The sequence below is a fragment of the Lepus europaeus genome, chromosome 20 (assembly GCF_033115175.1).
Source record: "Lepus europaeus isolate LE1 chromosome 20, mLepTim1.pri, whole genome shotgun sequence".
In the NCBI taxonomy this organism is placed as follows: domain Eukaryota; kingdom Metazoa; phylum Chordata; class Mammalia; order Lagomorpha; family Leporidae; genus Lepus; species Lepus europaeus.
This window is the reverse complement of record NC_084846.1, coordinates 40,556,699-40,573,094: the sequence shown is the minus strand read 5'-3', so window position 1 is coordinate 40,573,094 and position 16,396 is coordinate 40,556,699. Positions and strand designations below refer to the sequence as shown.

Sequence of the window (16,396 nt, the reverse complement as noted above, 5' to 3'; positions counted from 1 at the left end):
GTTTACCTTTTCATACCATTTTCCATGAACTTCCTGAAGCATGGGATTATAATTCCACGCCCCGTATATAACTACAACTATGCGATGCCAGTCCAAAGACCCCACAGATCCTCCGAGCTCCGCTTCCACGCCTTCTCCTCCGACCTCCCCTCCCTCCACGGTGGAGGCTACCTGCATACCTGGGCTTCTGGCTCCCTCCCTCCCTCTCTCCCGGGCCCCGCCCCGCCTGCACCGCCCGCCTCGCGCTTCCCGCCGCCGCGCGGTCGCTTTAAGCCGGGCGCGCCGCCGCGCCCTCCCTCCCCGCCGCCCTCCCGCTCCTCCTCTTCTCCTCCTCCTCCTCCTGGCTCCCCTCAGCCGGGCCCGCGGCGCGCTCCGCTCGCAGCAGCTCCCGGACCCGCAGCCATGGCCGACATCAAGACGGGCATCTTCGCCAAGAACGTCCAGAAGCGACTCAACCGCGCGCAGGAAAAGGTCAGCAGAGGGCGGCGGGAGGCGGCCACGCTGTCCGCCGGCCGCCGGCGCCCGCGGTGCGGGGCCCGAGCCTCGGAGTGCGGCGCGCTGCGGAGCCTGGCTGGAGCCGGGGCTGCGGGGACGCCCTGCCCAACGTGCGGCGACTGCGGCGAGCGGGGACCCGGGCCCGGCGGCGAGCGCGCCTGGACCGGTGGACGCGGCGCCCGGAGCGCGCCAGGGGCGGCCGCTGTCCGCTGCCCGAGAGTCCCCGGGCCCGGCGGCGGGCGCTGCGGTGACAGGTGCGGCGGCTCGCCCGCGGCGCCCCGCGCGGAGCGAGTCTCCCGGCGCCCGCCCGCTCGCAGACCCGGCCCGGGGATTGCGGCAGCCGACCTTCCCCGGGGAGGGGGGTGGGGGGCGGATTTCGTGCGGTAGAAATGACTGATTTCGCAGAAAAGTCACCCAGAAAAATCTGGACCAATGAGGCGGCATCGTGTAGAGCGAACGATTTCACACCGTGCCGGGGAGTGCGTCTTGGAGTTGAAAACAGAGATCTCCATGCACAATTTTTTTTTTTTCTCTTTTTTTCCTGTTGGTGTTTATGGCCCTTTTGATGCCAGTGTCCTTTTTTGGAAGGTCAACAAAGTGTGACCTGACCCAGCAGTTCTCCACGCGTTTCTGCACCAAGGAGGATGCTCTATGGCATTGGGGGAAAAATAAAAAAAACACAAAAAACAAAAAAACAACTCCGAATTGTTGGGCTCCCTGTTGTTTTGTCAGCCTCTCAGTAAATTGTTTCTCTTCTGCAGAGATGTACACAGATCAAGGCCAGGTTCATCGCTAGCACAGCTGGGAAGAGTCGCAGGGGCTTTGTACCAGGCACTGGGCTTGCTGGCTTTCCTGGTGGCTGCTGTCCCTGACAGCTCTAAGGTCTTCAGTTGTGTCCAGAGCAGAGGGCGTTTATAATGCAGTTTGAGCATTGTGCTTGAAAATGAACCCCAGCCAGTGAGCCCATGACGGGTATCAGCTGAACTGTGTTCTGTTTCATGTGGCTGTGTATTCTTGTTTTACTGGAAGTCAGATTTGCCGCGTTCTCACTGTGACAGCAAATTTCCCTGTGGAGACCCCTGCTCCGGCTGCACCCAAGCGCCCCTCACCCCTGCCCTGGGGGCTCTGGAATGAGGCGCTGGGCAGAAGGAGGCGCCGTCCCTTGGCCAGTTCCAGGCCCAGAGCTCAGTGGCTGCCTGTGGTCCCTCCTTGCACACAGGCAAGCTCTCCATGTAGTAAGAGGATTGTATTTCTTTTAATATCTGCCCAAGCTCATCCTGCACTCACAGGAGCCTCGTGCTGCAGCTCCCTCAGCCGTGAATTAGCAAGGCTTCCACCCACCCCCTTCCTGCCCTGGGTACTTGTCCAGAAAGTAGTCAGAGCGGGGCTGGCACTGGGGTTTGGGCTGGATTTTGTCATCATTTTTCCACCCTTCGTTTTGCCCACTTGTTAGGTAACTTCCACTCCTCAAGTCGTATCTTTGCCTAAAGCTTTTCACCGAATCCCCTTCCCATCTGTGAAGGCATTTAATGGTAACGGTCTGCCTTTTCACATATGAAATGATTTTTTAATCTAGGTCACCAGCTGTTAACATGCCCAAAATAAACTAAAAGAAAGCGTAATCTCTCTGACAGAGCAGTCAAGCCTGTGTGAATTGTCAGAAACTCAATTTTTCCCTGATTAAGGTCAAGTGTGTATTATGACGGCAGGTGTGGCTGGTATCCGCTCTCCGGAGCCACGGGTGGGCTGTGAGAGCCTGCTCGGTCCTGCGGGGTCTCCATTTCTCCTTCCCTGGGCAGAGTCGCTGGTGAGGAGTGCCTCCTGCACCTAGTGCCGGGAGTGACACCGGGAGGCTGAGAGCAGGGTGTCTGGCTCTGGCGGCCATTGGGGTATGCTTGGCACGGAGGGAAAAGTTGGGGCAGGGATCCAGGCGAAGCAGCTCAGCCAAGCCTGAGCAAACACTGCTGGAGAATGGGAGGTGAACCCGGGGCTGTCAGGGTTCCTTAGCCGCCTTCCCCAGCCGTCCCCTCTTTCTGCACCCTCGGCCGTCACCTCTGCTCCCCTACCGACCTCGTCCCCGTAAGTCCATGCCACACTTACCTTCCCGAGACTGTGTGTTTGGTTTCACAACCACATTTTCTTACAGAGTCCCTTCCCTTGAAATTCTTATCGTCTGCTCCATCACAGCTTGTATGCCTTTTGCTCCAAATGCAGGCTAAAGTGACTCCTGGAGGGGACTGACTGCTTTTCTGAATTTAAAATACATTTTTTTCTTATTGAAAACCAGTCAAGGTTCATTGAAGAAAGAAATATATACATATATACATACGCAGGAAATAAATCCCATCAATTAGGCAAGTCCTAGTTCAGCCTTGTGGATATTTCATTTCATTTGATATGTTCCCTAGTAGATCATTTTCTATATGCATATGCAAATATTTTTACAGTTCAATGGCTGATATTACATCGTTTGGTAACCTGTTTATTTCATTTCATTCTATTCATGTATATATTTTGCATCAACATTTTAAATGACTGAACACTATTGAAATGTGTGAATTTTAATGAATCTTGGTTTTGGATTTTCATTTCTCACTATTTCTATATATAAGCAGAAGTCAGTAAGCAGAGTTGTAAGGAGCCTGTTTACAAATACTCTGTATTATCTCCTTAGATCAATTCCTAGAAGAATTATTATGTCAGAGGTATGCTTATTTTTTTACTACAGCTAGATGGCCTTCCAGAAAGGTTACACTGATTTATGTTCTCACCGACAGTCCATGTACATACTTGCCAAGTCTGGATAATAAAATTTAGAATAGTTTTATCTATATTATTGGAAAAAATTCTTGATTATTTCATTTGAGTTTTAAAGACTGAACTTCTATTTTTTAAATCATGGATTTTGCATTTATGTTTTTGCTGATTTTCTGTAACATACATCTTGTTAATTTGTAGTGGTAAAAATCAATTGTAACTATTACAGACACTCTTTTTTATTGGGTTTTTAATTCTTTGATGATTTTTTCATATAGAGAATATTTATTTTTAATATTTTAAAATTTATTTATTTTTTTGACAGGCAGAGTGGACAGCGAGAGAGAGAGAGACAGAGAGAAAGGTCTTCCTTTTTCCATTGGTTCACTCCCCCAAATGGCCACTGTGGCCGGCGCACCGCGTTGATCCGAAGCCAGGAGCCAGGTGCTTCTCCTGGTCTCCCATGCGGGTGCAGGGCCCAAGCACTTGGGCCATCCTCCACTGCCTTCCCGGGCCACAGCAGAGAGCTGGACTGGAAAAGGAGAAACCGGGACAGAATCCGGCGCCCCAACCGGGATTAGAACCTGGGGTGCCGGTGCCACAGGTGGAAGATTAGCCTTTTGAGCCGCGGTGCCAACCTATTTTTAATTTTTTAAAATTTATTTGACAGATAGAGTTAGACAGTAAGAGAGAGAGACAGAGAGAAAGTTCTTCCTTCCATTGGTCCCCCCCCCCCCCCCCCCCCCGCCAAATGGCTGCTACGGCCGGAGCTACGCCGATCTGAAGCCAGAACCAAGTGCTTCCTCCTGGTCTCCCATGCGAGTGCAGGGCCCTAGCACTTGGGCCATCCTCCACTGCCTTCCCGGGCCACAGCAGAGAGCTGGAGTGGAAGAGGAGCAACCGGGACTAGAACCCGGCGTGCATATGGGATGCCAGCGCTGCAGGCAGAGGATTAACCTAGTGAGCCATGGTGCCAGCCCCGAGAATATTTATGTTTTATTATGTATAGCTGCTTAAATGTATTGGTTAGTTTTGTGTGATTTCTCTTTTGGGTAGAAAACTTGACTCAAATGAGCTTAAAGGAAAAGGAATTTATTTGCTGTTAGCAAAAATAGCTAACATGAATATATATTAAATTATATTCTCATGTTTTGTTATATTTATAAATGTATGCATGTATGTATGTTTTTAATGTTTTAATTTATTGGGTTCTATTGGACAGGTCCTGTTACTGCCCTTGTTTTTTGGATGAGGAAGAGATTAAATGACATGCTCCAGGTCACACAGTTAGTGGGCAGTAAAGCCAGAGTTTGGACCCAAACAGTCCTGTGCTTTCCCGTTACATGATATTGCCTCTTATAATTATGAAAAGGCGGGACAAGCTTCAGGCCTGCCTAGAGTTGGGGCTCAGCCACAGATGCCTTTTCTCTATCTCTCATCTGTGCCGTGCATCCTGTGCACCCCACTCTTGGGCACATTGTTCTCATTTGGTGGCAAGATGGCTGCCAGCAGCTCCAGGCAAGTGCATGTCCTTCCTACAACGTTTTCACACTGTTTGGTAGACCTCTCATCGTCCCAAATCAGACCGTGTACTTGTTCCTGGGAGGTCACTGCTAAAGCCCGCGATGGGGAGATTCCTCCGAATGAAAAGAGACTCCTAGGAGAAGGGAAGGAAAACCAAACAGAAGGGGGTGTGGACTCCAGATGACAAAATAGAAGTCGTTACCACCACACCCCTTGAAATCTTGGCCATCCCATTTTTATATAAATAATGACAAATTTAATAATTTAATATGAAAACTGTCTCATGAAATTGATGTATGTGCAGTTTACAAACTCAAATGTTAGTAAAAGGCTTCTTATGAAACAGAGCCGTCCTCTGTGTCCCCCTCCACCACCTCCAGCCTTGCTCCTGCAGGTGACTGCCAGCGTCAAGACGGCCCACGGATGTGCGGGTAGGGCTAGTTCATCTATCCGCTCATGTTTAGTGAAGATGGGTGAAGAGTAAGCTTCCTTATATTCATCTCTCTACCGCCTCTTCTCCCATTCCTACCTTATTAATAGGTTGATTGCTGAAGATTGTATTCTAAAGAGTGAAGCACAGTTTTTCTTGAGTAAGGGTGCAAATCTTAAGCGTGATGAATTTCTTTGTATTGGCCATCTGCATCGCTACCACCCAGATCAAGTTGCAGAACATTTCTGTTATCCCAGATCGCTCTCATTCCCCTTGCTTCTCCTACTCTTTGTCTCTTTACATTCATGCCTTTTAAAATTCCATTACTGTCAATTCTCTGATAATCTTCTTTTCATGTACTTTTTGATAATTTTCACGTCTTATTTAGTGAAATGTCTGTTAGTCTTTTTTTTTTTTTAATTTATTTTGACAGATAGAGTTAGACAGTGAGAGAGAGAGACAGAGAGAAGGATCTTCCTTCAGTTGGTTCACCCCCCAAGTGGCCGCTACGGCCAGAACTACACTGATCCGAAGCTGGGAGCCAGGTGTTTCCTCCTGGTCTCCCATGCGGGTGCAGGGGCCCAAGCACCTGGGCCATCCTCCACTGCCTTCCCAGGCCACAGCAGAGAGCTGGAGTGGAAGAGGAGCAACTGGGACTAGAACCCGGTGCCCATATGGGATGCTGGCGCTGCAGGCGGAGGATTAACCTAGTGAGCCACGGCATTGACGCCAAAGTCTTTAGCCTCTGTTTTCTATTTGGGTTTCCAGTTGCATTAATCTATTTTCTATTACTGAGGCTAGCTGACTAACTTTCCAATGAAAAGAGGTTTATTTAGCTCACAGCTCTGGAGATTCAATGTCCAAGACTGGGTGGGCCCCAGTGGTTTGCCTCTAGTGAATGGTGTTAGAACAGCAGCAGCACATGTGAGAGCAAGAGGTCACGTTACCAAGCAGGACATCTTAGACTGGGATCCCACAAACTCTTGCTGGGAGAATACCCTTCAGAGTCCTAAGGACTCCCTACTAAGCCCCACCTGCTAGGGTTCCACATTATTTTCCCAACATTACCACACTGATGACCAAGCCTCCAGTGCATGAAGGGACACACTCAAATCATATCCAAATGGTAGCACTTATCTTTTTCTTGTTGATTTGTAGAAGCTCTGTGTATAGTTAGGATATGAGTCCTTTCTCACAGTTTGTATTTTCTCCCAAACAGAAGCTTGCTTTTTACTTTCTTATTGATGCCCTTTGATGAGTAGCAGTTTTAAATTTATGAAATTATATCCAAGGATTAAGTTTTGCATGCACATTTTCACTATAAATAGTAATTGCCATGTATTTTGGACTTGCTTTTCTATAAAAAACAATTATGGAATTGTTTCTTTTCAATTTATCAGAGCTGTGAAATGCTTATCAATATTACATATATATCAAAATTATATATGTATATATATATAATATATATTTGAGAAGTAGTAGCAGAGATAGTGAGGGAAAGTGACCAAGTGAGCAAACTACCATCCATAAACGCATTCCCCAAATGTTCACAGTGGGAGGGTCAAAGCCAAGGGCAGAGATCCAATCCAGATTTGGCTCGTGGGTGGCAGAGATCCAACCAGTTGAGCCATCACTGCTGTCGTCCAGGGTCTATGTTAGCAGGAAGCTGGAATCAGGAGCTGGAGCCGTGCATCAAATCCATGTACTCTGGTGTGGAACGTGGACAGCCTAACTGGCATCTTAAATACTAGGTCCTGAACGCCTGCCCAAGGTTCAATATGTCGCATAATGCGATTGTTCTGTTTTCTGACCTTGGAGACGTCCTTTTTGGAGTTTCTGCCATTTGCTGTAATCTGGGGTGATTTTTTTTCTATGGGAAGGTCTTTAAAAAGCTCATGGAAAATGTGTTTATTTTAAAACCATGTGTGTATTTCAACATTTTTTGCACCAAAATAAGCTTATGTTTTAGCTCCTTGACCTTTCTTGGAGCACCCTCACAGGCTGCGTGTTCTCTTGCCAGTGTCAGGGTACTGGAAGGGACCTACTTTCTCAACTCCCCCATAATCCTGGGCCTGCAGACAGCTTGTTGTGTCAATGCTGTGCTTCCTCCTCGCCTCCTGTAGCCCCTGGGCCAGGGGTCAGGTCCGCAGCTGGAGTGCACCTGTGTATGGGAGGCTGTGCCGTGGGAATTGGCTGTCTTTCGTTGGTTGCTCCAGTACAGGCACGTTGTTTTTGTAGATTCCTCTCTGCTGCTCATTTGTTTTCATTTTTCTGTCCTCTTTTCAGCTTCTATAAAATGCGTTAGACTCTCATCCACTGCTGCTGGTTTCCTGCTCTGCTCCTGGCCTGTTCATTGCTTTCTGTTCCTTTTCGGGTCATTGAGAAGAGATGGAAATAAGCACACACAGTCAGTCTCTCATATTTACCCAGAAGCCTTTCTTTTAAATATTTGACACCTCTGGGGTTTTCCTCCCGACCATCCATGTGTGAAATCCAGTGACATTTATTTGGTCTCAGCACGCCTTGATCTTGATGCAATATTTACATCAGTAAAGTGTTGTTGTTAATCATTTTTTAACATGACTCAAGTGAGCAGGGTAACCTTTGCTATGTTATAATTCTAACTTCTGTAAGCACTGCGCTTCCTTTGACATAAAATGTTAGACTGTACTCCAAGGATCTGTCCAGTTTATGTGTCTCAACAGGTAATTATGTAATAATCTTAGGTCCATTTTTTTTTTTTCTATGTTATGTCTTTCTGACTAAATTGTAGGTACTTGAGGACAGGGACCAATGTCTTGTTAATTGTATGCTGTATCTTCAAGATGTTCATGGAAAGCACATGTTGTGAAAAAACCATACATGTACTTCCAGAATATTTTTATATCAAAATAAATTTATCTTTTAATTCTGTTTTTCCACAGACTTACTGAAGGGCCCTCATATGTAGTCAGAGGTCATGAATTGGTTTGACTTCCTATGTTATTGCTTGGTAATTCTCCACACCTACGAAAAGATTGTCTTAAGACTCCAACATTATTCTTTCTCTGACTTCTGTGGATTTATCATAAGACTTTAACTATCATTTGCTATGTTATTTTGTGAAGGTAGCACATCAAATACACTTATTTTTATAGATTCTGTACATGGTGGGAACTTTGTGAATATTAAATTGAACTGTGTAGAATTGTCCTTTTTTGTAAGTCAAATAAATATTGGCTGAGTCATGTGGTTCAACCCAAAGTACTGGTTGAGTGATTCACTAAGAAAAGCAATGTCATGCCCTTCTGCATGCCTAGCTACGTGATTCTTGGCTTTTTTTTTTTTTTTTTTTTTTGAATTATTGCCTTGCGGATGCTGGCATTTAGGTTTGTTCTCAAAGAGAAACCAATGGATGGTACGTATTTGTGTGTGTAAATAGAATGGGAAAACGGAAGACCCTTTACTGTCCCAGGGATTCCCAGGAGTTCTGCTTGTGTAAGAGAAGCTAGTGTGACGATGTTTCTGTCTGAGGGTCTCTGAGACACATCAGGGTTTCCCCATTTGAGACTATCAGAGAGCTTTAAAAAATATTTTTATTATAAAGATTATTTATTTGAAAGGCAATGAAACACACACACAGAGGGAGACAGAGACACAGAAAATGAGAAAGAGAGATCTTCCATCTCTGGTTCACTTTGCAAAAAACCACAACAACCAGAGGTAGGCGGGCCAAAGCTTGGAGCCAGGAACTCCATCCAGGTCTCCCGTGTGGGTGGCAGGAACCCAGGTGCCTGGGTCATCATCTGCTGCCTCCCAGGTGCACCAGCAGGCAGCTGGATTGGAAGTGTGGAATAGCTGGACCTCAAATCACATACTTCAGTATGGGATGTGGGCACCCTTAGTGGCTGCCTAACCCACTGACACACAATGCCTGCTCCTCAGTTTTCTTTGTTACCTGCTTCTATATTTTACAAAGCTTTTGCCTTCTGCTGTGGCTTGAAGTTCTCCCCAAAAGAAGTGCTGGAAATGTAATCGCAGTGTGACAGTATGGAGAAGTGTTAGGTCTTGAGGACTCCGCTGTCTTGAATGGATTGAAGAGGATCACAGAAGTGCTTGAAGCTGCAAGTTTGATCTGTGGCTCTCTTGCTCTTCTACCTTCTGCCATGGGAAGATGCAACACGAAGACCCGCATCAAATGTGGCTCCCCTGGTTTTAGACTTCCGGATCTTTAGAATGTTAAGAAATAAACCTTTTTTAAAAATAAATTATCCAGTTTCAGTTATTCTGGTACAGCAGCACAAATTGAACTGGGATACCTTCTCTTCCACTAACATCTTTTTTATCTGGCTATGTTAGAAACTGCCGAAATTAAAATAATAATTATAAGTACATTCATCACCGAGTAAGGGTTTCATCTTCATTTTTTTCCCCTCACACAGACATATGAGGTTACTTTACAGTTTGTGAAAAATGGATTTAAAAGACAAGTTTATTTTGGTGCAGTTTAAAAGAAATCTTTGCATAGTTTTTTCAGAATATGTATTTTTCATGAACTTTTTGATGATGCTTCATATGCATAGATTTTTGAAGGTTTTGCACCAAACTAAACTTATCTCTGAATTCATTTTCCATGACTCTTGAAGTACCCTTGTGTACGATAGGGAATCAAAACTGTAATAACTCAGATTTTAGCATTAGTAAAAGTTACCTTTCTCCTTTGCAAGATAATGTATGTGGTGTGTATGTGCATTTTAAAAGCCAGCCTTTCCGGGTGGGCATTGTGATGCAGTAGGTTAAGCCACAGCTTGGCATGCCAGGATAGTGTATTGGAATACTTGGCATCAGGTTCCGCCTCTGCTTCTTCTTCTTTTTTTTTTTTTTTTTTTTTTTTTTTGGACAGGCAGAGTGGACAGTGAGAGAGAGAGAGACAGAGAGAAAGGTCTTCCTTTTTGCCGTTGGTTCACCCTCCAATGGCCGCCGCGGTTGGCGCGCTGCGGCCAGCGCACCGTGCTGATCCGATGGCAGGAGCCAGGTGCTTCTCCTGGTCTCCCATGGGGTGCAGGGCCCAAGCACTTGGGCCATCCTCCACTGCACTCCCTGGCCACAGCAGAGAGCTGGCCTGGAAGAGGGGCAACCGGGACAGAATCCGGAGCCCCGACCGGGACTAGAACCCGGTATGCCGGCGCTGCAAGGCGGAGGATTAGCCTAGTGAGCCGCGGCGCTGGCCACCGCCTCTGCTTCTGATCCAGCTTACTGCTAGTGCACACTCAGGGACGCAGCAGGTGTTAGCCCAAGGAACTGCCATGCACATATGAGACCTAGATGGATGTCCTGGCGCCTGGCTTTGATCTGTTTAGCCCTGGCTATTGTAGGCATTTGAGGAGTAAACCACTGGATGATATATCTCTGTTTCTGTCACTGTCTTTAAAAAAATAAATAAATTAGCTTTACTGTTGGACCAATATACTTTGTAATAACCGAAATACTTGTATAAACAATATATCTACTTTGGGATATGAATTTGATTCCACTTTTTTGAATATTCAAATTAAATGGTTTCTCTACCTTATCAATTATCATGAGAACATTTTTTTGAAGATTTATTTATTTATTTGAGAGGCAAAGTTACAGAATGAGACAGGGAGAGACAGAGAGAAAGGTCCTTCATTCACTGGTTCACTCACCAAAAGGCTTCAATGGCTGTAGCTGAGCCAATCCGAAGCTAGGAGCTTCTTCCAGGTCTGCCTTGTGGGTGCAGGGGCCCAGGCACTTGGACCATCTTCCACTGCTTTCCCAGGCTATAAACAGAGAGTTGGATCAAAGAGAAGCAGCTGGGACTAGAACTGGCGCCCCTATTGGATGCTATTGCCATGGGCGCAGGCCCAGCCCACTATGCCACAGCGCGGACTCAAGAGAACTTTTTAAAAAATATTTATTTATTTATTTGAAAGGCAGAGTTAGAAAGTAAGAGACAGAAAGATCACTCATCCACTGGTTCACCCTCCAAATGCCTGCAGTGGCTGGGGTGGGGTCAGGACAAAGTCAGGAACTCCCTCCAGGTTTTCCATGTAGGTGGCAAAGGGCCAAGCACTTGGATCATCTTTTGCTGCCTTCCCAGGCACATAGCTGGAAGCTAAATTGGAAATAGAGCAGCTGGAACTCTCCAGCGCTCACATGGGATGTCTGTCAGGTGGTGGTGGCTTAACTCACTGTGCTACATTGCCTGCCTCGTGAGTTCTTGTCTTCCCTATCTCTTGTGAGGAACTCAGAAGCCCGTGGAGATTTTCCCCTCTTTATAGGAATCAGTGGTTTCTGCTGTGGCCTCATGGAAAAGGGTCCCCAAAGGGTGTCTGGCGTTCAGATGTCACCCTTGTCCCTGGCTGAGCCCTGCAATGAAGAGGGATCACAAAATGAAGGTCTCAGGGTGAGAGTCGGGGCCAGAGGTCACTCACTGGAGGTTGTACTCAGTTCAGTATGCCTGAGCTCCCATTGTGAATGCTTTATTGATAAATGGTCCTGGCAGTTTCTTTCTTTCTTTCTTTGTCTAACTCTGCCTGTCAAAAAAAAAAAAAAAAAAAAAAAAAAAAAAAGAGAGAGAGACAGAGAAAGGTCTTCCTTTTCCATTGATTCACCCCCCAAATGGCCGCAATGGCTGGCACACTGCGCCAATCTGAAGCCAGGAGCCAGGTGCTTCCTCCTGGTCTCCCATGCGGGTGCAGGGCCCAATCACTTGGGCCATCCTCCACTGCACTCCTGGGCCACAGCAGAGAGCTGGACTGGAATAGGAGCAACTGGGACTAGAACTCGGGGTACCAGCGCCACAGGCGGAGGATTAGCCTAGTGAGCTGCGGCGCCGGCCAAATGGTCCTGGCAGTTTCATATTGCCTTGTACATGTACACAAAGCTTCCCCTTCACCCACGATTTGCCTTTGACCCGGGGGTTGCTAAGTTCATGAAGATGTAGCATCAACACACACTGTGCCTGAAGTTACCCATTCCATTCCACTCTGTTCCTTCACTTTTTTTTTTTTTTTTTGGACAGGCAGAGTGGACAGTGAGAGAGAGAGACAGAGAGAAAGGTCTTCCTTTGCCATTGGTTCACCCTCCAATGGCCGCTGCGGCTGGCGCGCTGCAGCCGGCACACTGCGCTGATCTGAAGCCGGGAGCCAGGTGCTTATCCTGGTCTCCCATGCGGGTGCAGGGCCCAAGCACTTGGGCCATCCTCCACTGCACTCCCGGGCCACAGCAGAGAGCTGGCCTGGAAGAGGAACAACCAGGACAGAATCCGGAGCCCTGACCGGGACTAGAACCCGGTGTGCTGGCACTGCAAGGTGGAGGATTAGCCTAGTGAGCCACAGCGCTGGCCCATGTTCCTTCACTTTTGACAATATTCTTCTTGGGAAATACTAAATTGCTTTCAAGCCTGCAATTTGAAAAAGACTATGCTAGAGACCTTTGATACCCTTTGCTGTAGATTGATTTAGCTTTGGGCCACTTCTGTCCATATAGATATTATTTACATATACATATGCATATCTAAATGTGATCTTGATCATGTTTAAAACAAGGGGATATTGTGAAGCACTAAGTAGAGAAAGGAAAGACTTTTTTAAAGAGAGATACATGGTTCTGACATTTTAAACCCTGGAAATTTCCACCTTACTGTTCGAACACAATTCCTGGAATTTTCTAGGCGTTTGCACTCGGGGCCATCCGAGTAGACTCCTGGGGAAAGACGTGGGTGGCTGGCTTCTGTGACAGAAATGGACATGTGAAGCTTCCTCCTGTTGCAGATGTGTTTCCTAGGCGTTCTCAGTGGCCGTCGGCTTTTGTGTAAGGAAAATGCTGTGGTCATGGAGTTCAAGTAGCCACGATTTCCTGAAAACGCATCCGTGGCTGACTTTCAACAGAAATTCTACAAAATCTTTCTTATGGTTTCCACCTTTGAATTTAAACATTTTCACAAGAAGAGGGATTGTGTGATCTCTGTGATCCTGTGTTTACCTTCATAGGTGAACGGGTCCTTCTGGGGCTGTTGTCACTCACACAGGGCCAGGAGCCAGGACCCTGGTGCAGAGCTGACCCTTGTTCTTCAGCAGAAATCTCCAGCCCAGCCTGTTTGCATGGGTTTGTTAAGAGCGGAGTCCCTTATCTTAAGCCAAGAGAAGTTCAAAATAAAAATGAAAGCTTTTATATGATTCTTTTTATTTATTTGCTTATTTTATTTATTTGAGAGAGAAAGAAAGATGAACCTCCCGTCTGCCAGTTCATTCTCCAAATGCCCACAGTAGCCAAGGCTGGGCCAGGGAGAGCCAGGAGCTGAGAACTCAACCTGGGTTTCCCAAGTCAGCGGCAGGGACCTCAGCACTGCAAGCCAGAACTTGAACACAGGCACTCTGAGAGGGAATGTGGCATCCTGAGCAATGTCTTGATGGCTGCACCACACGCTTGCCTCTGTTACAGGGCACGTATCTAGAAAGGTTAAAGACTTGATTACATTGGGTTTTTTTTTTTTAATTTTTTAAAAGATTTATTTATTTGAAAGAATTACAGAGAAAGGGACATACACACACACACGGGGAGAGAGAGGAGGGACAGAGAGAGAAAAAGAGAGAGAAAGAGAGAAAGAGAGGGAGAGAGAGATTTTCCATCTGCTAGTTAACACCCCAGATGGCTAAAATGGCCAGGGTTGGGCCAAGTCGAAGCCAGGAGCCAGGAGCTTCCTCAAAATCTCCCATAAGGGTGCAGGGGCTCAAGCACCTGGGCCATTTCCCACTTTTTTCCCAAGCACATGAGCAGGGAGCAGGATCAGAATTAAAGCAACCTGGACTTGAACTGGCACCCATGTGGGATGCTGGCACTGCAGATGGTTGCTTAACCCACCATGCCACAACACTGGCCCCACGTTTGGATTCTTAACAATTAATTGGTTTGTATATAATCATATAATTGTATGTAATTAATTATATAAGGAGACACACAGAGTGAGAGAAAAAGGGAGAAACTGACATCAACTTAATTATGGGCATTGGTTTGATTATTTTGCAGGCAACATCTTGAATTGGGATTAATCAGCTTCAGGTAATTTACAGCTTGTACAGACTCTTAGAGTTGGGAAGAGAACCTTTCGTAACAGTCTTATTCTCTACCTGAGAATGGCTACAAGCCCTAACACAACACAGATGGTCCTACCTTGGAAGGCTATCCCAGTTCATGGGAGGTTGAAGAGCAGTGTAATACCTTTCATGTACTTTATGGTTCTTCAGTATTTGAGAACTCTATGTAAAACATCCTGACTCTAGGACCTACAGATTTCTTTTTTCTTTTTAATTTTTTTATTTATGTAAGATGGGCAAATATCACGTATTTAATATATACGGATTTAAGAGCATAATGATACTTCCCACACTGCCTACAGATTTATGTAGCATGGTGTCTGCTTCCTGCCTGTTCCATCGGTTCCTCTCTTAGACTCTCTATGAAAATGATGTCTAGATTTCTCTTCCCATCTTTTTAGAAAATGCTTCTGACCATGGGGTCCTTTAACATTGCAGAACTCTGGGTTGGGAAATGTGGGTTTCTCCTGGGGATTCACATTGGCCTGTGAGCACTCCTGTTGGCCATAAAGAATGAATCAACTACTTTCAGGGCATTGTGGTCAGGGATACTTGAGGACACTTGGGTAGGAGGGCAAATTAAAGATGCAGATTCCTGGGCCTGGTTACCCACTTATCAAATCATAATATCTTAAATAAGACTTGAGAATCTACATTTTCAGTAAGTTTCTTTGGTAATTCTGAGTCATAATGACATTTGGGATGCACACTGCTTTGTTGAGTTTTTGTGATGGTTATGAAATGCGTCTACTTCACGGTTATAGTATGGACAGTGAGTTTGTTTACCATCCAGTGACTGTAGATTTACCCCCTACGTAATAGAGACAAAACGGTGAAAAACGGTGTCTTATGGGATGCTTAAAATACCCTTGTGCTTAAAAAGCTAACATAAATTTCAAAGAAATCAATCAGTTTTCTGCTAGCCAAATGGGAAATGTTTCATCAGGGGCCAAATGGCTTCCTTATTAGAAACATTGTATAGCATGGGAGGTTGGATTTGTGTAATCTGATTCTGCATAAGCCATTATGAGTTTAAAGTTGGGCTGGCCCATGCAGCAGGCACAAGAAGTGCAGTAAGAGGAAACACTTGCCTTAAAACACTGCTGTGTATTCCTGGTAGGTGACAGAAGATGGGATGACGTTGATGGGTTTATTTATAACTGCATTGATCCTGTCTGTTTTATTATGGAGTGAATAGTTATCAGATTGCATAAGTGCCACTGGGACAGTGGTCAGGATGCAGGAGGATTTTGGCCTACTGTGGATGGAAGAGACCTCGTTGTCTAGGAACAGGACTGTTAGGTTCCAAGTGTGATTTTTATTTCTTTTTATTTAGTATTTCCTGAGGATTTATATGTGTATATGTGCAATGGAGACTGCCTTATAGCTTTCTTGTGATGTCTTTGTGTGGTATCTGGTAATAATGAACTCACAGAACAAATAGAGAAGTGATCCCTCTTCCATTTTTTAAAAGTTGTGAAGGATTGGTGTTAATTCTTCTCTAACTGTTGGTAGAATTCATCAATGAAGCAATATAGGCGTGGTTTTCAAAATTGACATGCAAAAGTAGTGTCTATTTGTACCATCACCTGTGATCTGATATACGTGTGTACATTGTGTAATGTTCAAATCAGAGTAAACATCTATCTCCTTCAATATCATCTCCTTGGGGTAAAAGTGTTCAAAATCCTTTCTTCTAGATTTTTTTTTATTATTTGGTACATTGTCATTATCTGTAGTTACCCTGGTGTGCAGGCCTGATTTATTATTTTGTGGAAAAATTTTTGATTGCTAATAAAATATATTTCCTAATTTTAAATCAATTTAGATTTTCTATTTCTTTTTGAATCATTTTTTAAATGTTTATTTATTTATTTGAAAGTCACAGTTACACAGAGAGAGAAGGAGAGGCAGAGAGAGAGACAGAGGTCTTCCATTGCTGGTTCACTCCCCAGTTGGCTGCAATAGCCGGAGCTTTGCCAATCTGAAGCCACGAGCCAGGAGCTTCTTCTAGGTCTCCCATGTTGGGGGAGGGGCCCAAGGACTTGGGCCATCTTCTACTGCTTTCCCAGGCCATAGCAGAGGGCTGGGA

General features: G+C 45.6%; 1 protein-coding gene across 4 annotated transcripts in view; it reads left to right on the top strand.

Moving 5' to 3' along the window:
* The first annotated feature begins 350 nt into the window (after positions 1-350).
* AMPH (amphiphysin) overlaps positions 351-16,396 on the top strand; it is a 219,687-nt gene continuing 203,641 nt past the window's right edge. For all 4 annotated transcript variants that reach the window (XM_062178101.1, XM_062178099.1, XM_062178100.1 and 1 more), the window contains exon 1: positions 351-471. In XM_062178101.1, the coding sequence (XP_062034085.1) occupies positions 403-471 (69 nt within the window). In that variant the 5' untranslated portion in view covers positions 351-402. The remainder of the gene's footprint in view (positions 472-16,396) is intronic.